This window comes from Cupressus sempervirens, chromosome 7, assembly GCF_028749045.1.
Source record: "Cupressus sempervirens isolate cs-2001-9-10 chromosome 7, ASM2874904v1, whole genome shotgun sequence".
Lineage (NCBI taxonomy): Eukaryota > Viridiplantae > Streptophyta > Pinopsida > Cupressales > Cupressaceae > Cupressus > Cupressus sempervirens.
Genome location: NC_143124.1, coordinates 926,080,963 through 926,106,997, shown reverse-complemented (window position 1 = coordinate 926,106,997; position 26,035 = coordinate 926,080,963). Strand labels below are relative to the sequence as shown.

The following is a 26,035-nucleotide window of genomic DNA, read 5'->3' as shown; positions in this document are numbered from 1 at the left end:
ACATTACTAGGTTTTTGACCTTAGGGGACATCATCATTTTGGGAGCCTTTGATGTACAAACCAGAGACTATTAGACCCCTCCCCATGACCATAGAACTAACTCGATTTGTACTTCTAAGTTAGATCCAAGCATGCTAGGATTACATCGATCTTCTGAGGACAATGGTGGACCCCTCAGGAGATACAGTCACCATTTACACCAGCTATGTGAGTCCTTAGACTTTTTTATCTTGAATGCGTTCTTTTGCTTTCCTAGATCCAATTTATGTACCTGTTGGCCTCAATGCAGTGGTGCAAGTGTAGTAGACTACGCCCTTTTCTGTGCTTCCTTCATTCCCTCCAACAACTTCATTGTTTCCCCCATTCCTTGGCCAATCACACTCTCCTCAGCCTTACTCTTAGGGTCTCTCCACCACCCTCACCTCACCTCACTACCCCCTCCCATGAGACGACCCTCGCCTTTTTCTTTGCCGATGATGACTGTGTCCTCTTCGTTCTCCATCTTAGATGGATCCTTCCCTAGGATCCCTTCATTGATTATGTGGGTGCCTCCACCATGTTTGATCTAATTGCAGCCGCTCTTTCGAAATTCACCCTTCTCTCCATCCCCCACTACACCACCTCCTTATCCCACAATTCCAAGCGCAAGAACTCTTGTCCTATGAATTAGTAGTTTGATGAGGACTGTAAGTCCTTTTAACACTCAATTTGCATGGACTTCTCCACCCATTAACCCTTATTTTCTCAGTCGAGGCTTGCTTATGGTTGTTTTCTTTGCCATAAGAAGTTTGTTCTTTGCAATGTAGTGTAGATCCCTTAGTGCCTCTCTCCAGGTGTTCCCCAAGCTCTTCTGGCAAACTTTGTTCACCCACCATCTCGTCCCCTTCCATCCTAGATCACAGGTCTTTGGTTTCGCACAACTCCACTCTCTATGATATCCCTTGCCAACCTCTGTCCACCTCACCTTGCCCATTTTCCATCTCTTCACTTTCTCTAACATCTATGAGGCAGTAAGATTCATGAATAGTACAAAGATAGTAGACGACGAAGGATTCCAAGCGGAACTCTTCAACCTTAGTAGGACATTTTCAGGCTCCTTCCTCATAGTGCTCTTTAACAGAGTGGTTTGTACTAGTTTTCCAAATTTTTTGATCACAACATATTATCTATCTAGTTCATAAGACAAGGCCAATCTTGAACCTTGACAACAACCGGACCGTCATGGTTTGGGCGCACTTTTGTCAAACTATATACCATCATGTTGAACACTATCTTATCCAAAAGAGCTTGACCAACGTCAGTGTCAGGAGAGGGGACAAGCTGACTTTAGACCATCGACCACATTTTGACTTTTCAGGCTATCATCAAGGAGGCTTGACACTACTCAATGAAAGTCTACTACTACTTTGTGGACTTTTGCAAAGTGTTTTATTTTATTCCTCAAACAGCTCTTTTTCAGAGCCTTAGAGACATTGGGATCCCAAAGATCCTTCTAACAAATATCATGAGACTCTATGAGAGCGTGGTGGGTAGATTCACGATCCTACAGGGTTTCTTGAACTCTATCAAGAGCACCATTGGGGTGAAGTAGAGTTCTCTATTGTAATAACTCCAACCGGTTATAACTTCAACAAATAACAAATTCTTTTATAATTCAGTTGTTTGACATTTCATCAAACACTCTGCAAGCACACTCTGATACCACTATAATAACCCCAACCAGTTGTAACTTCAACAAACAACAAATTCTTTTATAATTCACTTGTTTGACATTTTGTCAAACACTTTGCAAGCAAGAGATATATTGCATATCTAAATTCTGATTGCTTTCTAAATGCCAAACTTCAATAAATATGCTTGCAAAGAACACACCAAACAAATAACAATGAAGATGCAATTGTTTTTGTATAACACTGATTACAAATAGGAAAATATGCATCTACATCAATAAGACATTAGGGCAACAAATTCTGATATAAAACTCTGATATAAATCAGGTTACAACAGATTTTACAAACCTTACCAATGCCCTAAATATCTACTCTCAAACAATGCAAAATGTAGTAGATAAAAACCTAGAATTGCTCCAAAAATATGAATTTCCCTATAGTAAATCATTGTAGCAAGTCACTATAGCAGCGGTACTGTAGCAATATCCAACTTATTCCCTACTCCACAAAATTGGCCTTAGGCCACAAATTTGGCACAATGAAAAAATTGATTTGTCTTCTCTAACAGTCGCAACCCTTCGGAAGATATTTCACCACCTCAGTTATGCAAATCAATGGGAGTGTTCATTCCCAATGATCAATGTAGCAACTATAGAAACCTTTGGCTCCACAAGTTAACCGGAAGAGTAGTTGGCAACACATTCGATGCTCAACAATGAGGCTGCCCTCCCTATTTATTATTTTCCTCCAATAGATGGACCGCCTTCTAGAACAAATAAAGTAATATTTAATTCCTCCTTCTAGAAGATTCTTTTAATTTATTTATTTTAGTCACTTTTAATTAAATTAATTAGAAAGAAGTCACCTTTTAATTTTAATTTTTTAATGACTTTACAAGAAATTAATTTAAACACTGTCTCCTTATTTCTCCACTTAGCCTTCGAAGAATGTAAAGGCTAAGAACTCCACTGAGAAGCTAAAAAGATGGGGACATTACAGTCTGCCCCTCCTAAAATTGCTTGTCCTCAAGCAATGTCAACTCCAGATGCTACAAAATTTCCTCACCTTCCCAAGTAGCATCATTAACCGGCAAGTCCTTCCATTTGATCAAATATTCCCTGGTAACTTGTCTCCTAAATTGTTTCTCCCTAACATCCAATATAGCCTCAGGTACCAAAATCAACTTACCCTCATCATCTAAGCGTGGCAGAATTGTAAAAGGGACCACAGGATGTCCTAACGCCTTTTTGAGGCGTGACATATGAAAAACATTATGGACCTTACTGTTAGCTGGTAACTTCAATTCATAAGCTACCTCACCCACACACCTAATCATTCTGAAAGTTCCATAGTATCGTGGCTTGAGCTTCCCTGAACTGTTCTTTTTTAGTGTAGAATGTCTATAAAGCTGTAGCATTAAGTACATCATATATCCTACCTGGAATAAATCTTCAACTCTTCCTTGATCTGCATATTGCTTCTGCTAGATTTGTGCTCTCTGAATATTCTCCTTGAGAGCCCTCATGATATCTTGATTTCCCTGCAGCAAAGCTCCAACACTAGGCACTCTACTATCACTCATCAATAAATCAAGAAAGTTGGGTGCCTCATAACCATACAAGACCATAAATGGTGTCATCTGAATAGAAAGATGGTAGGTAGTATTATAGCAGTATTCACAAAGACATATACACTTAACCCATCCCTTTTGCTGCCCTGCAAAATAGTTCCTGAGATAGCCCTTCTTGGTTAGATTAGAAAGTGGTGTTGCATGTTGTGAATATCCATTAACAAATCTGCAGTAAAAACTACATGAGCCCAAAATTCCTCTAAGTTGTATGAGACTCTTGGGTGTAGGCCACTCAACGATTGTCTTGACCTTGTCTAGATCCATGCATACTCCCTCTATGCTAATGATGTGTCCTAAGTACAACAACTCTCTAGAACCTAACTCACACTTGAATTCCTTGATATGCAAGGTTTGTTTGCCAAGAATACCCAAACCTATATCAAGATGTGTAATATGATCCCTCCACAATTTGTTGTACACAAAAACTAACACAAACTGCCTCAATTGTTGTATGTCTAGATGATAAGCATGATTTTTCTGCTCCTCATCTATTGGCATCAAAACACAATCTATGTCATGACGCCATGTCATCCACAATACCATATCAGCATCTCCCATATTTACCACATAATAATATGCATTAAAATCAAAGCTATTCAAATGCATGGGCAGATTTGAAATCTTCCCGTCACAGCTAAGAGTAGCCATTTGTAACCTTACTCTTATACCCTCAAATACCTCCGTCTATATGTTGCATCTCTCAACCAACCAAGCATCAATGAAGTTATGTGTAGCTCCTGCATAAAGCAAGGTAATGATCTTCTGCCCATCTAAAACTACACACATCCTAAAGGAACCCTCACATTGTATGTTAGTGAGTCATGCTTCCTATTGCTGAACTGACTCTTCCCTTTTAGCCCTTTCTTCCTCATGTTCTGATCCTGCTAGCCCAGACCCTTCTTGATCAAATTTTTTATCTAAATTTTCAGATTCAGAATTCTCATTATATGCCCACATAACACAGTCAATCTTCCCCTTACACCCTAATGAACAATCATGGTTTGCATCATGCACCCCTTTGCAAAAAAAAACTTATTTCTACTCAAATCATTAAGCATTTCTCTATCTAGGGGTGCTGCTGATTCCCCCTTTGGATTTAACTTTTTTTGAACTGCCCAAATATGATCCTCAATTTGTTTGTGCATCATGTCATGATGAAATAATGCTGCAATAATCTCATCCTCCCCCACCTTTAACCAAGTCTCCAAGCTATGAAGAACTTCAGTTACACCTAAAGAACCCTCAAACTATTCTTGTTTCTTCATGTTCGTCATCTTTACCAAATCCTTTAGTTGACTAAACTCATCAACTTCATTGTTGTCATTGGAACTAGGTACATTTTCAGATTCATTCTCTGATTGAAATAAGAGTCTTCTAATGTTATCCATCCTCTTTTTCCTTGCTATGTTAAATTTAATGGACATGCAAATCTGAATTAGGAAAATAGTATGACAGACTAGTGCGATGATTTTTCTAATGAAATAAGAGTCTTCTAATGTTATCCATCCTCCTTCTAGAAGATTCTTTTAATTAATTTATTTAACTTTAGTCACTTTTAATTAAATTAATAAAAAATAAAGTCACCTTTTAATTTTAATTTCTTCAATGACTTTATAAGAAATTAATTTAAACAATTTCTCTTATTTCTCCACTTAGCCTTCGAAGAATGTAAAGCAAACTCGGTCCGAAAGCAATCTCAGCTCGAAGGAGATCTTGTCCTGAAGGGAATCTCTTTCTGGAGGTAATCTTGACCTGAAGGGGATCCCTATCGAGAGGCAATCCTGATCTGAAGGCAATCTCGAGTCGAAGGGAATCTCAACCCGAAGGGGATCTCAACCTGAAGGCAATGACTTCCCGAAAGGGATCTCGGCAATCTCGGCCCGAAAGGAATCTCTGTCCGAAGGCAATCTCCATCCGAAGGCAATCTCGACCTGAAGGCAATCTCAACCCGAAGGCTATGACTTCCTAAAGGGGTTCTTGACCTGAAGGCAATTTCTCTGATACCATTGTAATGTTTCAAAGGCAATTTCAACCGACGGCAATCTCTGTCTAGAGGTGTTTTCTGAAGGGATTCAAAGGTCACACAGAAGGAAGCTAAAGGTCCCACGAAAGGATGTTGAAGGTCGCACAGTAGGGAGAATGAATTACAACAATCAGGTGTACAATGGGTGTGAAGTTGTCAGAGATGCTTGATGGCATACGGCCAAGGAGTAACGAGTAGCATACGGTAACAACTATGAGTCGTACAATGGAGGCAGAGGGTATGGTGCGAATCATACACCATTCTATAATAAGTGTGGGGTGTGTAAAACTTATGGCCAGGTCGTACGGTGGAAATAGGAGGGTGTCCATATGGCAATGACGGAAAAATGAAGATGGATGTGCTGTGATTGGTGGTGCGGAAAGTATGTCAGATGTACGGTTAGGTGGTCATACGGTTGGGGAGGATCGTACGAAGCGATGAAGGGGTGGGAACGGAGGATGGCAGCGAACTACCTTTAATGAGATAATGCAGTTGTTTATCAATCACAGAAATATCAATATGAGCCAAAGCATACACTGCTACACGTGAACAAATAAATATATATAATCTTCCAAAAACAATGATACTTGCAAACAAGAATGATGCTTTGATTTTCTAGATCCGAGCCAAGTAATACAAAGATGGAATAGGGTGAGAGTTGAATCCCACCAAAACTAGAATAGCCAAATAGGGAAGATCTTTCACTTCCGAAACAACAAACAATACTGAATTCCAACGAGAATTCACAATACAAAGAAATAATCCAAATCACATGACAACTTCTACCTACATGTCGTACTAAAATACCCTTCAGAGGAACTCTCCAGGGTTTACAAAGATAGTCCATGACAACACCCACAGAAACAAAAAATAAAAATGGATCCGAGATATACTGAATCAATCGGAACCACAAATACAAATATTATTAACTTGGTCCACATATTAATTAATTAAAGTAACTAATTAAAGATCCTTTTATTATATTAAAATTCTCGGACCAATTAATAAATAAATTAACTTAAATTATTACATTAAAATTTAGGGACATGACATTGTCCTCTCTGTCCCACCTTATTTGGCATATACATCGACGAGCTCGAGCCCTTCCCTCAGGATTTCTCGCTCCTTGATGACCATTTCTACTTCATTAGATTTTAATTTCCATTCTATTGTTTGTAGATGATGCGGTTCTTATGGCCTCCTTCTGGAGTCTCCAACAACTTCTCAATGGTTTGACTTCCTTTTGTGACTTGCGGCAATTGGTTGTGAACTTGGGCAAGACTCAGGTGATGGTCTTCAACTGCTTGAAGACCTCCCATCTCCACTTATATTGCCAAAGCAAGGAGATTGAGGTTGCATACTCTTACATTTGCCTAGGGGTCAAGTTCTCTAGACCCCACTTTAGTATGAGACCTCTCGTACAACCCTATGTTAATAAGGAGTTTGGTCCCCTTGCTATGTCGGAGAGCTAATGTTTCAGACACCACATTTAGGATATTATGTCCAAGATGTCTCTTTTGGAATCCTTAGTCAAGTTTATTGTACTTTATGGCTCTATTGTGTGGGGATCCTCTCTCCTGGAGTTAGATTGTGCTATGATCGAGAGAGTCTTGATCTTGCTTCTTCGGCACATCATCAAGTATCATCAATCCACTCCTCGTAGCATTATTTTGGCGAAGTTTGGGGGTCATACTTTCAAGCTCAGAGCCATCTTTGATCTAGTTTGGTTCCTCTGTCTTCAAGGTTTTGTTGACTCGATTGAGGGTCGTCATAGATACTCTTATTTAGCCATTTGCTCTTCTGAGGTGGTTGTGGGTTTTGATTCTGCTGGCAAGGCCTATTGCTAATATGCCCATGCATCTACCTTGTTGGGTTCGGTTGAGGTTGAGATGGATCATCTTCCCCCCCTTTTAGTTCTTTCTAAATGCCCCCGCTCACATCCTTCCTTCTCAACATGAGATGAATGAACATGTCAGACTTGACATATACAAACAATATATTATCATGACATGGAGTAATTCCCCAAGGGGCTCCATCGAAGGATGGCATTTTATGCTGAGCACTATGCATCAACGAGCTCGAGGCCTTCCTTCAAGAGATCTCACTCCTTAATTGTCATTGCTAATTGCATCAGATTCTGATTTCCATTCTACTATTTGTGGAAGATGTAGTTCTTATGGCTTCCTCCCCACAGGATCTTCATGTTTTCTTGATGGTTTGGTTTCCTTCTGTGACTTGCGGTAGTTGTTTGTGAACCTGGACAAGACTTAGGTGATGGTCTTCAATTGCTTAAAGACCGCCCACCTCCACTTCAATTTCCAAGGCGAGAAGATTGAGGTTACATCCTCTAACATTTACCTAGGGGTCAAGTTCTTCAAACTCCATTTGAGTAGGAGACCTACCGTGCAATGCAGCCCCGTGTTAATAAGGGGTTTGGTCCCCTTGCTATGCTGGAGAGTTAGTTCTTTAGACAACACATTTAGGATACCACATCCAAGATGTCTCTTTTTGACTCCTTAGTCAAGCTCATTGTGCTTTACGACTCTATTGTATGGGGACCCTCTGTCCTCCACTCGGATTGGGTTGCGATCGAGAGATTCCAGATCCTACTTCTTCAGGGCATCATCAAGTGTCATCAGTCCACTCCTCACAATGTTATTTGGTCAAGTTTGGGACCCACCCCTTCAGGCTTGGAGTCATCTTTGATCTAGTTTGGTTCCCCCATCTTCAAGGCTTTGCTAACTTGGTCGAGGGTCATTACAAATACTCTTATTTAGCCTTTTTCTCCTCTGAGGTAGTTGCGAATTTTGATTCCACTAGCAAGGGTCGTTTGTAGTACACTAGGCATCTGCCTTGTTGGGTTTGGTTGGGATTGAGATGGATCATCTTCCCCCCTTTCAGTTGTCTCTAGATGTCCCCGCTCACCTCCTTTCTTCTCACAAAGAGTTGAATGAGCATGTCAAACTAGACATATGCAAATAATATATTATCATGACATGGAGTGTCCTCCCGTGGGGGTCGTCCAAGGATGGCTTTTTATCTTGAGCACTATATGGATATTCAAGATGGGATTACTACATGCCTTCTTTACCTTGCTTGACATTGGACCCACGCCTTCTTTCAAAGTGGGCTCCCACAGGCTCCATAGTCAAAGGGATCATCAAATTGATAGAGAGAACTAGACATCTTGACTCTGTCCTTTGGGGGAAGTGGAAACTAAAATGCACTTTATTTTTTGTTGTCCAATCTACTACAAGATCAGGGGAAGGTTTTACTACCTATTCAAGGAGTGCAGGTCCTTTTCTTCTTTCTTCAAATATGACGAGCAATGATGTCTTGCACTTTCCCTCTAAGAGGCCACACAGCTCTGGGATCACACCTTGTAGCTCCAGTTCGCATAGACATAGGCTCTGGGTCGGCTTATCACCTCCTTCAAGTCTATTTCTCTAACCTAGGGCAAGAAGCAGTCACTCAACCCTCCTATTTCAAGACACACCAAATGTGTGAGACCTTGCAAAGTTCACACTCGGCAGCAAAACACCACCTCCAACATTTCCCTAAGATGGCCCGAGGCTCACTCTCACCCTGGACCTTATCCTTTGGTTCTGGACTATTTCTTATTAGCGAAGAGGGTTCAGTTGCACTTTATTCAATACTTTTGGGATCTTGATTTTAATTCTTTCTTGCTTGTTCTTTCCCCAAGAACCAATTTGGTGTTCCCACTGCTAATTGTTGCCTTGTTTGTACTTCTTCCAATCCCCTAGACCCTCTTGCCGTCTCTTGTTGGACATTAATAAATTTATCTTATCTTATCTTGATTTCAAGGATGTATTTATTGACCCTCAAGCCAGAAGGGACATTACAATTGATGAGCATTTTACCTCCTCTAATCTCAACATTTTGCATCCAAAGTGGGTTCTCGGGTAAGAAATCTTGTTTTCAGCTTGTTTATCATTCATTACAAGTTGCATTTGATGCCCTAGGCTCCATTTTTGGTTTTCATTACCTATGCATTTGATTAAGTCAATATAGTTGCTATTCTTGTGCATTTTAATCCTCTATCATTCAACACGTGGCAAGAAACAAATCTTGACTCTAAAATGCATTCATTTTAATTGGATTGAGTGAAGACTCGAAATCTATATAAGTCTCTTTATTTCAACTTTTCTGAATCAAAGAATCTCTTCGATTCGCTTCTGATTTTGCTCGAAGATTTGAAGAGAATTCTCTTGGTTTTTGTGGAAAGAGATAAGAATTGTTGTATTTTTCGTAGGGCTTTCTTGTATATATTTGTGTTCTTATCGTTGTTGCAAATCATTTCATTTCATTTTCAAATTTGCACATGCTTTATATTATGACATGCTCCTATCTTTTGTCTCAAATTCTCTAAGTTCTATATGCAATTGGAACTAAAAACCCCGTTCTATGATTGGAATTACCAAGGAAATCAAGTTCATTTTACAACATGTTAATGCATCCATCAAACCCATTCTCATGCTTTGCATGCCCCTCATCCACACTTAATCTACCATTTCCATGGGACTTCAACTTCATGATGGTAGTTGCTTTCTAGTTCACTTATGATGAAAATACGACACTTCAATATAAGTAGACGTCATAACTTGCACCTTTCATGCATTGTTCATTCATAAATTTTGTTGTCCGCACATGCAGTCACCCTCTGAAAACCCGTTTTTGGGTTTTTCCCAGCATATAAGCATCCATTTTGAGTTTAACCTTATACATCCTTTCCTTGTCCCAAATTTCCAGCCATTCTCGTTGTGCAAAACTCTCAAAACTCATACTTGTGCATCAAAAAAATGTGTGATGGATCCATCACATGAAGATGTTCTCACCTTTTGAATTTTTCATGTCAGAGTTATGTGCACACGCAATATTGCTATGTCAGGGGAAATTGTACCAGGTAAAAGTAAAGAAAAGTAAAAGTTTAAATATCAATATGATAAGTACCACAACCATATTCCTCCTTCACAGGTTACCTTATATTGTGAAGATATCAAGGACCCTGATATTTCACACACTGATATTGATGACTTCCTCAGAAAGTGAACGTTGTCATCACAGATGACATTTTCTACATAAACAAAGCAGCATACACTTAGTTTCCACTTTCTCATTGGCTGCCCATGAACCAGAATTTGTACATGCATGTGCTAGGAACTTTGAACTTTCGTCTCGAACCATTAGAGATCAAGATGGAAATACTATTATTAGTCTAGACCCAAAGACTATTGATAGAGCCTTCCGAGTTCCTCTTGCTCCATTGGCCGCCAACATATCAAAGCAAAAGGCTTTGGACAGATGGAAAAATGATACCATGTATTGCATCAAATACGTGAATAATAACTTGTTGATCAATAAGAGGCCAAATCTTGTCAGATGGCCAATGGAAGTGCATCACACAGATTTCAATCTCATCATTGCAATTGCATCGATGGTCTCAAAGGATCTAATACCTTTAAACAAATGGATGTACAAGTACATTTCTCTCATTGTTAGAACCAAACAAAGGAAGATCTTTTGGGGATAAATGATTAGTGATGTGCTTTGTGAGCAGCTGTCCCAAGTCACTACTACTAGGGCATTCTATATGAATTCCTAATTTTTTGCTCCTACCCTGGGTTCTTTCTCAGGAATAACTACCAAGGGAGACAAGATATCAGTATCAATTTAGGAATACTATGATTAGTTGCCTTTAAAGGCTAGTTGGATGCATTATAGGAGGGTACAAGATGCCTTCTACAGGCATTATATGTGCTTATTTGACAAAGAAATCCCAAAGAAGTGTGTCTGATGAGGCATGTACCTAGTAAATGAATATGGCTGCCTGCTTCTCCAATTTCCCAACTTTACAAAAATGCAAGTTGGGTACTACAAAGGCGAACCATACACACTCCCACGGTACCCCACTAATAAAATCATTTTGATGGAGTTAGCAAGGTAGTGCAGGGCGGTACAAGCATATCGGTCTACATTGTATAGACTGGGGGTGGGGGTTTCCTCAAGAAATCCTCTAAAGATTGGTGGAAACTCTTTGAACATTGTGCCCAAAGCAAAGAATATGGAGTTTGAACTCGAAAGGATCACCCTGAAAATTTCATGCCTAGGACTTGTTTTGACTGGCAAGGCCTAAATGACAAGATGAGGAGGTAGTTTGTGCATGTTCACCATCTAAAAGACATATGGATCGATTTGCACTCAAAGGTAGACAAGGATGTACTATTGTCAATTAACCATCAAGCAAATCATTCACTTCAACCTTGCATGGACCCCTCTTAGAGTTGAATATGATGATGACATTCTAAAACCAGACTACACAAAACATCATGTGGAGAACTTGCCCATTCTACCTCTAACATGGTCATCCAAGGAGAGTACCTTAATATGGGACCGTTCTCAGTCCATCCTTGCAAATATCAACAATTGGTTGAAGAGAAGGGAGCTCAAATGCATCAAAATCAAACTAGGGAAAGACTTTAATCCCACTAGTCCAATTGATTTGAATTCTGAAATAAGGCAAGGGAAAAGATGGCGCACCAACCTCAGCTTCAGAACCCATAGTTGCCTTGCTTCTAAAACTCACCATGAAAGGAGGCAAAGCAACAGAGTGGGTACTTGAGGTGAAAACTACAAAACCTGAAAGGATCTAGATTGATTCAAGTAATAATGAGTTGCCACCATAGCCAAAGAAGTCTACTCCTATGGCACCTCCTCTTGTGGACATCTCAGTTACCACAACATTTCCTGATTTTGCACCTGTGTCAGATGAGTCACTTGATTCACTTTCTCCGCAAAGCAGGCACTTGTTGTTGAGGACCCAATTTTAATAACACCAGCTACCTATCTCCTCAATTGCTCTTATGATCCTGTCAGTGGACCAGTATCAGTGTTTTGAGAGTGTTTGATGCATACTCCATTACTATTTCAAGTAGGACAGTTTCATTCATGAACTTGTTGGATACCACTTCAGCACAATTTGAAGAATTTATGGTTGAGGTTACTCACAACAGTCCTACTCTAATCGCCATCCAAACTGAGACTTTGCCTATTGTGACTACGGTTGCATGGGCTGATTTAGCATCCACATTGGTTACCGCACCTACAATTTCTCTCTTCCTCCTTGGCTCAACGCAATTACTTAGAAGAGAAAGAAAGAGGAACTCCCACCTAGAGATCGTGATTTCAAGCAAGTTGCTAATACTAAGGCCCCCAAGAGCATAAAGGCAAAAATAGTTTCAAGGGTCGTGGTTGGCGAGGATGAAACCAAGTATGCAGAGGTAGTTGAGCCTCTTGTTGAGAAACCTATGGAAGAAATGCAATCCACAGACTACAAGATCACCAAAGTTGAACTTAGTAAAGAGACAAATTTGGGTTGTTAACAAGATGCACACGATCTAGTCAGCTTACTCACACAAAAGAATGACAAGTTGTGGGAGAAAAAGAACAAGTTAAAGGAGGAAAACACGTGACTACTAGACATCATAGAGAAGATGAAAGCCTCTTCTCTATCGGCAATTCTATCTCTACAAAACATGTAGTGCGAGTTGAAAGGAAAGCGAAGGTCATGGATGATTGATGCGGTCACCTAGAATCACAAGGTGTGGGCGTAATTCAAGATAGTTACAACATACTCAGGCATGGGAGAGAAATTTCAGCCAAGTTGGATGAGCTTCTTACTTCTTTCAATCAGCATCTCAAATTCCTTGATGTAGATCTTGACTTAGACGTTTAATGCGATTGTGGGATCATTTCTTCAGCAGAAATGCACTACAATTATTTGCATCTAATGGTCAACAAAGAACAAGATCTACAAGGATTAGTGGTTGAAAGTAATGCAGCAATAGAATGACTTCAGAACCAAGAATGCATGATCAATGGATGCTTTCAAGAAATGACATGTAATGTAGTTGTTGAAAATGACGAAGTTGCTGAAGAAGAGAGTGTTTTGATAGAGATCACAAGAGTTATTTGTCTACAGCTTGAAGCAGATAACTTTGACTTTAGCACGATTGATGTACTAACAAGCTACAAGACTTCATTGAGTATTCTGCAAAACAAATTGGAAGAGTGTAGTATTGTAATATCTGAGAGTGCAAGTATAATCCAAAAGGTAATGGTCAATGCACAACATACAGGTGAACCGGATAAAGCACTTGTACGTGAGTATCTGGGACAGTTTGGACAATTTGTGGATACTCTATGAAGATGTCATTCAAGTGTCCTAGACACTTCATTTTTTATGCTCTCTAGGAATAAGTTTAGTTTTTATGGAAGACTGCATGAAGAAGCAAAACGTTATGTAAATACAGGAAAATATGTACCTGTATAATCGCTTCATGCAATCAAGTTGCAAGTGCATTAGGCATGCAAGTTTGAATAAGTCATGGGAAGTCCTTGAATAAGTCAAGATGGTTGAGGGTTTCCCGTTTTCTCTGAAGTCCTTGAATAAGTCAAGATGGTTGAGGGTTTCCTGTTTTCTCTCCACCTTTCTCTCCCCTCTTTTCCTATATAAAGGAGAGAGCTGATTGTAAATAATCATCTTTTGTTTTGAGCAAGGAGGCTATGCTTGCAATATTATCTTGTTGAAAACTCTGTGTTTAATAGTGCAATTTTCAGAATTGAATAAGAGAAGCAAGACTTCCAAACTTCATGTTGCAAGTTTTGGGATTAAATAATGTTTTCTTATATTGCATTGTTTAATCATTCTTGAGTTCATTTTATAGCTCTGTTGTGTGACTCAATTGAGTTTTTAGTTTGTCTTTTGAAAGACTTTGAACTTCGAAAGGGAAATTGCTATAGTTAACATTGGTTGTAAAATGCTAAAAGCTAAAGACGTTGAGCTTTAGTTGTAGGTATTGTTGTTCTAAAAGACACTAGCTAAGACAAGTTGCACCTTACTAACTGCTTGTTGAATCAGAAATTTGAGATGATTGCAAGAGACATTGGATTCCTTTTATTATTTCAACAAACTTTATAATTAACTGTTGCCTTAGGAGTTGCTCTTACGTCAACCACCCGAGTCACCAGTATTATCGTAGCAATAGGATCTTTTTGTTAATTTTGAGAATTAAAGTTGTTTGCACATCAGTCCTAAAGAAAGAGGAATTGATTATGAGAACCACCCTTTTTGTGAGTTCTAGTTAAGTTTCTATTGAAGCCACCTGCAGTAAGAATAGAGCCTCCTCAATTAGTAAGAGGAGAGATTATCTCACTATACCATTGCCTAAAGTCACAATTTTGTAAGTTGTAGCCATGGTGACTTACAAAGGTTTTAGCCAACACAATGATGGGGCTCAAACCTGCAAGCACATCAGCCAAGGCATACGCATACAATCACAAAGGCCCAACGGAGGAGTTGGTGTTCATGACAACCCCACCACTTAACCAACATACAATGGGATCAACCCCAACTGATCAGCAATTACATGATGTATTTGATATATATTACTCAAATATGCTGTGTAATTGATTTGACAATAAATTCCAACATTTTGAGGGTTTGAGGTGAAATTTCCAGTCATTTGTTGTTGTGATCAGCATTCAGTTTAATTTCAGTTCAGTTATTAGTTTCATTTTGTTTCCAGAATTCAGGAAAAACAGAAAGATCATATAATTCATAAAAATTCAGATTGGGATATTGCTTCTTGACCAGAAACCAATGGTAGTTTACTATGATGTATGTCATATATTGTTTTTGTTAAATATGCTTTTGTTATTTACAAGTTTATTTATGAATTATTGATGTCTCCGGGTTGTTCATGTAATTAATCTCTATAACTCTCATCCAGTTAGCACATCGGAATACTTATCACTTTGGTCGGTTGATGTTAATAACTCTATGCAGTTAGCACATGTAAGTCATCCCTCAATATTCATTCATAGAGACACCTCTAGGTCATTCCATGAGAATTCATTCCTAAAGAGATGCCTCAAGTTTATTTTGGAGTTGACAGTCACAAGCCATCCCTTGAAAGATTCCATCATGGGAATAAAACTCTTCAGTAACTTAAGGCGTCAAGCTAAATATTAATTATTTAATTGTAGTACTAGTAACCATCCACCCTGTCACCTAAATGCACTGTGTAACACTGATGAATGAAATATGCAACACTGACTTGAAATACTCCATCTTAAATGATGCAATAAGAAAAAGAGGAAACAATAAATGACCGTGTAAACATCAAGAGTTGATTAAAGGGACTGTAGGGCTCATAAAGAGAAACATGTAGACATACATATCATGTATACCACAGCACGGTAACTCAAAAAAGATAAAGTTAAAAGGATACCAATGATTTTCCCCTTCTTGACAGTATAGTTCACATACCTGCAACTGACAGTTGGGTAATGTCAATTGCCCCAACACAAATCCACTTTGCAGTTTCAACTCCAAATGCAACTGGAAGTGACTGCCACAAGAAATTTTTTTAAAAAACCACAAATAAATCTAAATTGAAGTGATTGCCACAAGCAAAAACAAGGAAATCTGCACATGGATCTAAAGTTCTGAGTCCATCATAATTAACAAAAATTCAACATTTTGAACATGAGAAATACCTGCAGTCCCATGGCTCGATCTCCTTCAATACTCTTGAAATCATTTACAATAGCTATACCCAGCTGAAATGAAGCAAAGGAAAGAAAGGTATAATGATTCAGTTTGTATCTTCAATGATCCTACTAGAAATAAAAGCTAAAGAATAGTTACTGGACTAAAACTTGACATACCCCTGCTATACTGTACAAAACAGTTAACACCATTATGTCTGGTTTAAGAGTCCCAAACAATGCTTGACCAGCCCACCTAATTATTGAAACAAATGACAATTTCTTGAGTTGAGGCTTCCTTCCAGTTCCAAACAATGAAGCAAAAGCCGCTAGTTCTGATACAGAAAGAAAGAAACCTAATTGCATTTCACTTACTGAAAATTTGTCATTCTTGGCATTGGCCATGTACAATACATATGTAATAGTTCCTCCCACTTTTCTAGACAAACTACTAAAAACAAAATTTCTGAGCTAGTGATGAGGAAAACATATTGCAAAACATCAACATAAGACTACAGAACCAAGAAGCATTCGAAGGCGCTGACCACCATATCCAACTTACCAAGGCAAACATATGTAGCTTGAACCTAGGGCGAAATTCCCAATCCAACCATTCTGCTTGAGCTGTTTACAAGAAATATTTTCAAGCTATTCAAGACATGGTTCAATTTCACCATATGAACCCTCAAGGTCATTGCAAATGTTCCATGTCCCTTAAAGGATCTCATTTGAGTTCCAAATACTCAAGAAAAAGCGACTCACCTTTAGAGGTGGAGCAGAGTATATGTATGAGAGCAAAGAACCACCAACAGCAATATAAAAAACAGTTGGAAAGTTATGCCCTGCCTGTACAGAAACAAAGTAACAGACAATAAAAGGAGCTAAGGAAATCATCTAAAGCATTATAGATGCCAAATATGAATTTCCAATATTTACAAAATCCACTTCACAAACTGTGCATATATTCTGAGTACTTACCCATACATCTAAAACAGCTGCCAAGCCCAGGCCTCCCAGAAGAAGTACCCAAATCTGGGTTATAACCTATATCACAGAACACCAGATGTAGATCCACAAGGACAATTCTTTTTTTCATTAATTACTTTATATTCATTTTTGAAGTGTACAAATGAAACTCTAAACTTATTCCACTAGAAATATCTACATCTACAGTTCAAAGTTTAAAGGAGAAACCCAAATATAAAGTATTTGATAATCACACATTTAAGTCTGCTATTGCAATCATAAGATGATTAATGAAAAAATAGACATTCTTTAGATAAAACATTATGTACGAGTCAGAGTCCCTCAGATAATATGAACCTGATCAATGACAAAGCAGAGTTCAATGTTCCTCAACTTAATCAGAAAAATGGCTACCTAAATATTCTTTGGCCGCCATTTACAATAAATAAAATAATCTTTGTGAAGGGAGCTGTAATATTGATTAGCCCAGAATAAAATGAATGATAATGTTAAAAAAATGTCACTCGTATAGCTTACTGTAAAATGCTGCATGACAGCCTAATTGGGTTGAAAAAGAAGTTATTGTGACAATTCAAGAGACAAAATGACTTTAGCAGGCTATGGAAGCATAATTAACGCATACATGATGGCATACAAATTGGATGACTAGACATTTCCATAACCAAAACTTTGAAGCCCTTATCAGCTGATCTTTTTGAAAAAACTCACCAAGTAGTTTTAACAACTGCTTTGGAGCCCCTGTGAAATCAAGTTTTTTATTTCTCATTGTAAATATTATGTGATTTGCCTTTCAACGAAGGTATAAAGATTGAGTTTTATCTCTTCTGCCATAGCACCATCTGGCTGTCATGAACTTGTTATACTTTTCAACCACCTTCACTCATCACTATATCTTCTACATGAATCTCGCAAAGTTAGCCTCTTGATTGATTTCGGGATTATATATGTTTCTCTATAAGCATCTTTCAAAGTTATCCTCTTCAGCACTTGGATAACGGTAATTCCAACAAAGGTTAGAGGGAAAATTTGGAACTTATATTGTGGATCACAAATAAACACAAGTAAACCTTTATATGGAACAGCAAGTCAGCATGTATCACAAAAACTTTTTGATATTCAATAAATTGCTTGATTAGAATCAAGAATCAATCTACTCACTTCATTCTCAGAAATTGCTCCTGAGGGGATTGGTCGGTAAGGTTCATTGATTGCATCAATTTCTCTATCATACCAATCATTTAAGGTCTGTGATCACATTCATGTAAAGAAAATGAGAGTTCCAACCATGTATAATGAAGAACAAAGAAAATATTACAATTCCCTGCTACTAAATAGTAAAATTTGAAACTATTCACAAAGCAATATACTGGCAATGTACTGCCAGAAGAGCCAAATACATTTGATCCTGCCACAGAATAGGTACCTGTGTATAACCAGTAAGAAAGGGCCCTGAAAGGATCATGCAACATAACGACTTCGCTACATCTTCAACATTCCAGTGGAAGTTACCTGCAAAGAAATGTGATGGTAATTTTGAGTAGTGAAATATGACTCTAAACACCTACTTAACCAGAATGTGGTGCTACTTATTAAATTATAAAAACTTCAGGTACCAGGATTCAGGAATGCACATCGACATAAAGAAAATCATGAAACTAAAATTGATCCAAATTTAAGGCAATGCAAGCAGGAACAAATGAGCTCTCTATCTACTATGCACAATCATTATTCTTCACAGAGCCACAAATGTGATTTTAATGTACCATCGCTAAACTACATTTAAATTAAATTGTTGCACATTGCTTTATATGATAAACATAATTAGCTCACCTAATAATTTTGGTAAAAGACAATTTCTTTATTCAAACATAATGAAACCCATTGTACTTCGAGTGTGAGTGAGAAAAGATCTTATAAAGATACTTATCCATAGATTCACAAACAAATACAGAAAAATATAAGGACCATCCAAGGAAAAAAGGAAAGGCATCATATTATAAGTTTTATTGGAAAAATCAGAAAAGCACCAGAGGCAGCAGCACCACATACTACTCCCCAGATCAGTGGTGCCCAGGTAACCGGCTTTGTAAGTTGTAAGCGAATCTTCCACTTATCCTGCAAACCAAAATGCAAGATGTATTAGTTAACTGTTAAATACCCCCAAGCTAGAAAGCAATTCATTACTTTGATGTGCAAAGAGCATAGCAACCATGTTCTATCATTTTCACCATACCCTTTGCAAATTTGTTAAAAATGATATGCATATCCTCAGACAGATGGACATAGCATAAACGCTGTATCTCAGAGTATGCCCCTCATCAAGTGAAAACAACTTCCATAGGCAACTAATGAACCAAGATCACATGCCAAGTCGAAATCCAAGCTTTAAGTCTTGCATTTTTTTCGTTTATTTTTGCTGGGTAAAGAATATATTTTTATTAATTAAAATAAAGCTTTACATCACACATGTAATATCCTCCCCTGATTTGAACTCTGACTTGTACAAATTTAACTTAAGGAATATTGTCAAACACTTTGTATGCAAACTCATAAAGCTGATTTCCTCAATAAATTGCTTTCCAATGAGTAGATTTACGAACAACTATGAAGTGACATTAAAATGCATAATACACATCATAACATCTTCACAAACACTTGGCACACATTCAACAATATATGAAAAATCTGGAAACTCTTTCAATCTACTGATAAAGGGTGATTTTTTAAATGTAGATGTGCACTTACAGCTGCCTTAAAGGCTGCAACAACTATTCAGACTTGTATTCAACAATTATTATGCAAAGTATCAAAATTTGACAGAAGAAACCTGGAATTAGTTGCCGTAGTATTTTGCAGATGTAGTCGGCAGCCCTCCAAACTTCTAATCAACCGGAAAAACAAGTAAACTTGATACCAACACTGTTCACACCGTACTATAGCAAAATACTGTTCATGCCGACTGTAGCAAAATACTGTTCATGCGGCACTATAGCAATAACTAACTTCAGATCTGCATCTCAAACCCTTGTAAATTTCTTTATGCGAACGCCCCAAATGAAACCCAGTGTGTTTCCTGAAGTGAAAACACCCTTGATCCTCCTGACTGTGTCTTCCAACAGCAAAGAGAATGCTAGCAAAGAGGGATTCCGTCCTCCAAGCCCGATAATCAGATATCCAGCAACATAACATTAATCTTCATCCAAGCATACAAAAAAAAAGCTCTTCCATTTCTTTTATAGTGTTCTCACAAGAGCTCAATCCTTCATTTTCTCAATGTGGGATAAAACATAACTCCCTTTATGTACCTTATGTCTCCAATGTGTTATAAAAATAAAGGGAATTCTTTTAATTTAAATATTTTCCACAAACTATAGTCTATGCATTAATAAAGTTAAATATTTAAATTTAACTTTATAAAATGGCTTTATCAATGCATAACAAATCTTATCAATGATAAATAAGTTTTCCTATCGATTTTAAACAATTACCATCGACATACCACTGTGACTGAATGTCCGGCCATGTCCAAGATGACTTACTATAAATAGTAAGTATGCCCAAAGTTGCCCCAGAACCCCTCAGAAAGACCTGCAACTGAAACTGTCTAAGCCAAATGGCCTCTAAGCCCCTTTAATGTCCTAGTTAGCCTACGGGACTGTGGGGAAATAGGCTAACGACAACATCATGCTATGAATGCTAGAAAGGGAACATTACAGTCCGCCCTTCCCAAAAGTGCTTGTCCTCAAGCAATTTCAGCTCTGGATGCTGCAATATCTGCTCATTTTCCCAAGTAGCATCCTCGATAGGTAGGTTCCTCCACTTCACTAGATACTCCCTGATAGTCCTCCTGCGAAGCACCCTCTCCCTGGAGTCAAGTATGGCCTCGGGAACCAAGATAAGCTTTCCCTCATCATCAAGAGGTGGCAATACTACTGAAGGCACCACATTGTGACCCAATGCCTTCTTAAGGCATGACACATGGAACACATTATGCACTTTACTGTCTACAGGCAACTCCAACTCATAAGCTACTTCGCCCACTCTCCTGATTACTTTGAACGGTCCATAGTAGCATGGTTTCAATTTCTCTGCTCCACTCTTCTTGACAGAGGACTGTCTATACGGCTGTAACATGAGGTACACCATATCTCCCACCTCAAAAGACCTCTCAACCCTGTGCTGATCAGCATATTGCTTCTGCTGATTTTGTGCTTTTTGCAAATTTTCCTTCAAGGATCGCATAATGTCCTGGCACTCCTGCAAAGTATCCTTGGCCTTAGGCACCCTGCTGTCCCCAAATAACAAATCCAAAAAATTAGGAGCATCATACCCGTACAGTGCCATAAAAGGGGACATTTGAATAGACATATGGAAAGAGGTATTATAGCAGTACTCCCCTAGATGTAGCCACTTCACCCAAGCCTTCTGCTTTCCTGCAATGTAGTTTCGAAGGTACCCCTCAACCCATTTGTTCACTATCTCTGTCTGCCCATCAGTTTAGGGGTGGTAGCTGGTACTCGGAGTGAGCTCTGTTCCACATAACCTGAACAACTCCTGCCAAAAGTGGCTCATAAATCTGTTGTCTCTGTCACTGACTATGCTCCGTGGTATCCCATGTAGTCTGAATACCTCTCGAAAAAATAGTTCTGCTGTTTGTGTTGCTGAATATGTAGACGAAATTGCAAAGAAATGTGCAAATTTCGTCAATCTGTCTACCACAACAAAGATACAATCCCAACCCTGTGCCTTGGGGAGGCCTGTGATAAAATCAATGGAAATGCTATCCCACTTCTTCTCTGGTATGGGTAGGGGCTGTAGTAAACCACCCGGAAAAGAATGTTCCTGTTTTTTCTGCTGACACACAGGGCATTCCCTCACAAACTGAAGCACCTTTGATTTGAGTCCTTCCCAAGTGAAGTGCTCTCTCACCTGCCGATATGTCTTAAAGAATCCGGAATGTCCTGCCATTGGTGAATCATGAAATGCCCTCAAAATCTTCTGCTTCATAGCAGACCCGGGTACTAAATAAATCCTTTCCTTGTAGATGATTAGATCATTTACGACAGTGTATCGACTATCTTGAATAGCTCCCTCAATAATGCTAGATGCCCAACTACCCTTAGCATATTCTGCCAAGATCATCTCTCTCCAATCATCCATGACTATCCCAACAGCAAGCAAATGAGGCCTTCTAGATAAAGCATCTGCAACAATATTTTTCTTTCGTTTGACATAGGCTATGTCGAAATCATAGGCCTGTAATTTACTCACCCATTTCTGTTGCCTGTCATTAAGGTCCTTCTGTCCAAGGAAATGTTTCAAGCTATTATGATCTGTTTTTACTGTGAACCGGCTTCCCACTAAGTACTGCCTGAACTTAGCTAGCGCGTGCATGATTGCTAGCATCTCTTTGTCGTAGATGCTGTAGGTTCTCTCCACACCTCGTAATTTCCTACTCTCATATGCGATGGGATGTTTGTCTTGCATGAGAACAGCTCCTATGCCCTCTCCCGAGGCATCACACTGCAGCTCAAAGGGCCTGGTGAAATCTGGAATGGCTAAAACAGGACATGTACTCATCAGCTCCTTAAACCTGTCAAAACAATCCTAAGCCCTCTCTGACCACTTGAAACTATCTTTCCGTGTCAAATCTGTAAGTGGTGCTGCTATCTGTGAAAATCCCTTCACAAATCTGCGGTAGAACCCACAAAGCCCGAGAAATCCCTTGAGTTGTGAAGTGTTCCTCGGTGGTGGCCAATCCCGAATGGCCCTGATCTTGTCTGGGTCAACCCGAACACTTCGTGCACTAATAATATGCCCTAGATAGAGCAACTCTGTCATCCCAAACTCACATTTACTCATCTTGGCATATAATGACTCCCTCTCTAGAATACTGAGCACTGTATCAATATGCTTCAAATGTTCCTCCCAAGTACGGCTGTATATCAGTATATCATCAAAAAATATCAACACAAACTTCCTCAACTGATCTCTGAACACTCTATTCATACAGGACTGGAAAGTGGCAAGGGCATTTGTCAACCCAAAGGGCATGACTAAGAACTCAAAATGTCCATAGTGGCATCTAAAAGCTGTCTTCTCCACATCCACCTCTCTAACCCGTATCTGATGGTAGCCGGATCTCAAATCAATCTTGGAGAAGTAGCATGCACCATGCAATTCATCAATAAGCTCATCGATGCGCGGGATAGGGTATCGGTTCTTGATTGTCTTCTTGTTTAGCTCCCTATAATCAATGCACATCCTCATTGTACTATCCTTCTTCTTTACCAATACTACTGAAGAAGCGAAAGGACTTTTGCTTGGCCGTATGTGCCCCATGTCAATCAACTCCTTAATTGCCTTTTCTATTTCATCCTTACATCTCTTCGGATGGCGGTAAGGTGTGATGATAACTGGCTTAGCCCCTTCCTCTAATTCAATAACATGCTCGATTCCCCTATCCGGGGGTCTCCCTGGAGGTATCTCACCAAACACCTTAGTATGTTTGGTTATTATTTTTTGTACATCAAGTGGATACTCTAGTTTATGCTGCTCTGTCATCTCAGGCATTACTCTAAACTCTGCTGCCCAATGCACCTGATCATGTCTAAAGAAACTCTGCATCCGCTTGAGTGACACCACTCGAAGTCTCCCATCTGACAAACCTCTGAGCACTATCTTCTTACCATTTGCCTCAAACCTCATTTCCATTTTCTCAAGGTTAAATGTAAACTCTACCAGAGACTTCATCCAGTTCATCCCAAGCACCATATCCTGATCACCAATGTTGACCACAAAGAAATCTCCTGTCATGTCATAATCTCCCAAACGAAGCTGCAAGTTGGAGATTTTCTTGGTACATTCAATTTTGAAGCCATCGGCAACCATTACCTTAAATCCCCTATGCTCCTCTGTATGTAGCCCTCTGCGTGTCACAAACTTCTCATCAATGAAGTTATGTGTCGCCCCTGTATCAATGAGTGCCACAACTCTCTGTCCATCCAAGGTTCCCCTAACTCTGAAAGTGACGGCCTCCTGTATACTTGACAACTGAGCTATCGTGCTATCACCGCGTGCTTCCTCCTGTGAAGAACTATCATCATCTCCATCTGATTCGGATGACTGCTCTGAATCTCCATCTACTGACTCTTCAGCTGAAAAGTACTCCATCTGCTTAGCTTTTGCTTTCAATGGACACTTATGTGACAAATCTCAAGGCTCCCTGCAATGAAAACAAAGCTGCTTCTTCCTGAGATCATCAAGTGTCTCATTGTCCAACCTCTTACTTTCCTCCCTAGCTGGCTGAACCTCTTTATGAAAAGGTTTCCTGTCCTTATCTTTCCTTGAAGGGAAACTCTTTGCCTGGAATTTATTTTTTGAAGATGAAGAGGAATCCATGTCACGAGCTTTCTTAATGGCTTCCTACAAAGTGGGAGGGTTGAGAGCTTTAATCCACCCTCTCAACGGATCAGCTAACCCATCCATAAATAGAACTAGTATCCTCCGTTCAGATACATCTGTTACTAACACTACAAGTTTCTGAAACTCTGAAATGTATGTTTCCAATGATCCCCACTGTTTAAGCTGAGCTAACTCCTTGAAATGGAGTTCTGGATCCTTCCTATCAAAACGTTCAATCAGCCTCTCTGTAAACTCCACATATGAGGTAATGTGTGCATGTCCCATAGTGACCATACCATGATGCCACCACTCGTGTGCTAACCCATCCAGATGAATTGCTGCGTACTTAATAGCTTCTTCCTCGGGCATAGGGTTCAATTGAAAGTATGTGTCAAGCTTTTGAACCCAAGCTCTTGCTGTAGACTTTCCTGAGCCATCATAATATGGTAACTCAAGTCTCCCTACTTTCTTCCGTAGCTCATAGCTCTGGTTCCTATCATGTCCACGTGGCATATGTTTCATCCGCACATCCATATACTCCCTAAAGGTAATTGCAGCAGTAAAATCTGGCCCTCCGGCTTCCCAATCTCTCCTCAACTGGTCCTGTATATCAGTAATCTGGGGCTCTGGTACGAGCTGCTCTGGAGCTCTAGGAGGAAATGTAGGAACCATGGGCCTTGAACTCACTGTCCTAGCTCGCTGGGGTGCATGACCGAAATTGTTCCCAACTTGTTCATCTCCATTATGTGTCCCATCCTGATCATTTCCATTCTGATTGTTACCATTCTGATTATTTCCTCCACCCATGTTAGCATTCAACCCCATTTGACGAGCCATCATCTGCATCATAAGATCCAATCTCTGATTCTGTTCCTGTGCCCTTTGTTCTGCTACTCGCTGACCCTGTACCAAGGTCTCTAATAACTGTAAGAATCTTTCCTCTCCAGGCTCTGGACCGGCATTTCGGCCTCCACCTAATCTTGTATTCCTGTCATCTCGGTCACCCATATTGCTGTCTTGATCAAAGAATACCTCCGCTGTGTCTGTATGACTGGATTCTATACCCCCCTGTACGGATGAACTAGACTGTTTGCTTTGCAGGTCTGAACTCCTACTTTGTCTTGCTCTGGTATTGCGGAAATTATAAGGCCCCTGTCGCATGCTCAAACATAAATGCTCTGATTTTAGTGTTTTGACATTTCATCAAACACTTTCCCCTCTATCCGCCAGTTCCAAATTTCCTATAAGACCTCCACAGGATGGCAGGACTTATAGCTCTGATACCACTGTAATATCCTCCCCTGATTTGAACTTTGACTTGTAGAAATTTAACTTAAGGAATATTGTCAAACACTTTGTATGCAAACTCATAAAGCTGATTTCCTCAATAAATTGCTTTCCAATGAGTAGATTTACGAACAACTATGAAGTGACATTAAAATGCATAATACACATCATAACATTTTCACAAACACTTGGCACACATTCAACAATATATGAAAACTCTGGAAACTCTTTCAATCTGCTGATAAAGGGTGATTTTTTAAATGTAGATGTGCACTTACAGCTGCCTTAAAGGTTGCAACAACTATTCAGACTTGTATTCAACAATTATTATGCAAAGTATCAAAATTTGACAGAAGAAACCTGGAATTAGTTGCCGTAGTATTTTGCAGATGTAGTCGGCAGCCCTCCAAACTTCTAATCAGCCCGGAAAACAAGTAAACTTGATACCAACACTGTTCACGCCGT

The 26,035-nt window shown here is 39.3% G+C and overlaps 1 protein-coding gene across 2 annotated transcripts in view; it reads right to left on the bottom strand.

Moving 5' to 3' along the window:
• LOC149550584 (chlorophyll synthase, chloroplastic-like) overlaps positions 1-26,035 on the bottom strand; it is a 100,078-nt gene that overhangs the window by 36,324 nt on the left and 37,719 nt on the right. For both annotated transcript variants that reach the window (XM_089793571.1, XM_089793572.1), the window contains exons 4-12: positions 18,907-18,994; positions 18,303-18,388; positions 18,038-18,124; positions 16,871-16,936; positions 16,655-16,738; positions 16,455-16,516; positions 16,073-16,148; positions 15,902-15,964; positions 15,672-15,753 (exon numbers count right to left, since the gene is read on the bottom strand). In XM_089793571.1, coding sequence (XP_089649697.1) covers positions 15,672-15,753; positions 15,902-15,964; positions 16,073-16,148; positions 16,455-16,516; positions 16,655-16,738; positions 16,871-16,936; positions 18,038-18,124; positions 18,303-18,388; positions 18,907-18,994 — 694 coding nt within the window. The remainder of the gene's footprint in view (positions 1-15,671; positions 15,754-15,901; positions 15,965-16,072; positions 16,149-16,454; positions 16,517-16,654; positions 16,739-16,870; positions 16,937-18,037; positions 18,125-18,302; positions 18,389-18,906; positions 18,995-26,035) is intronic.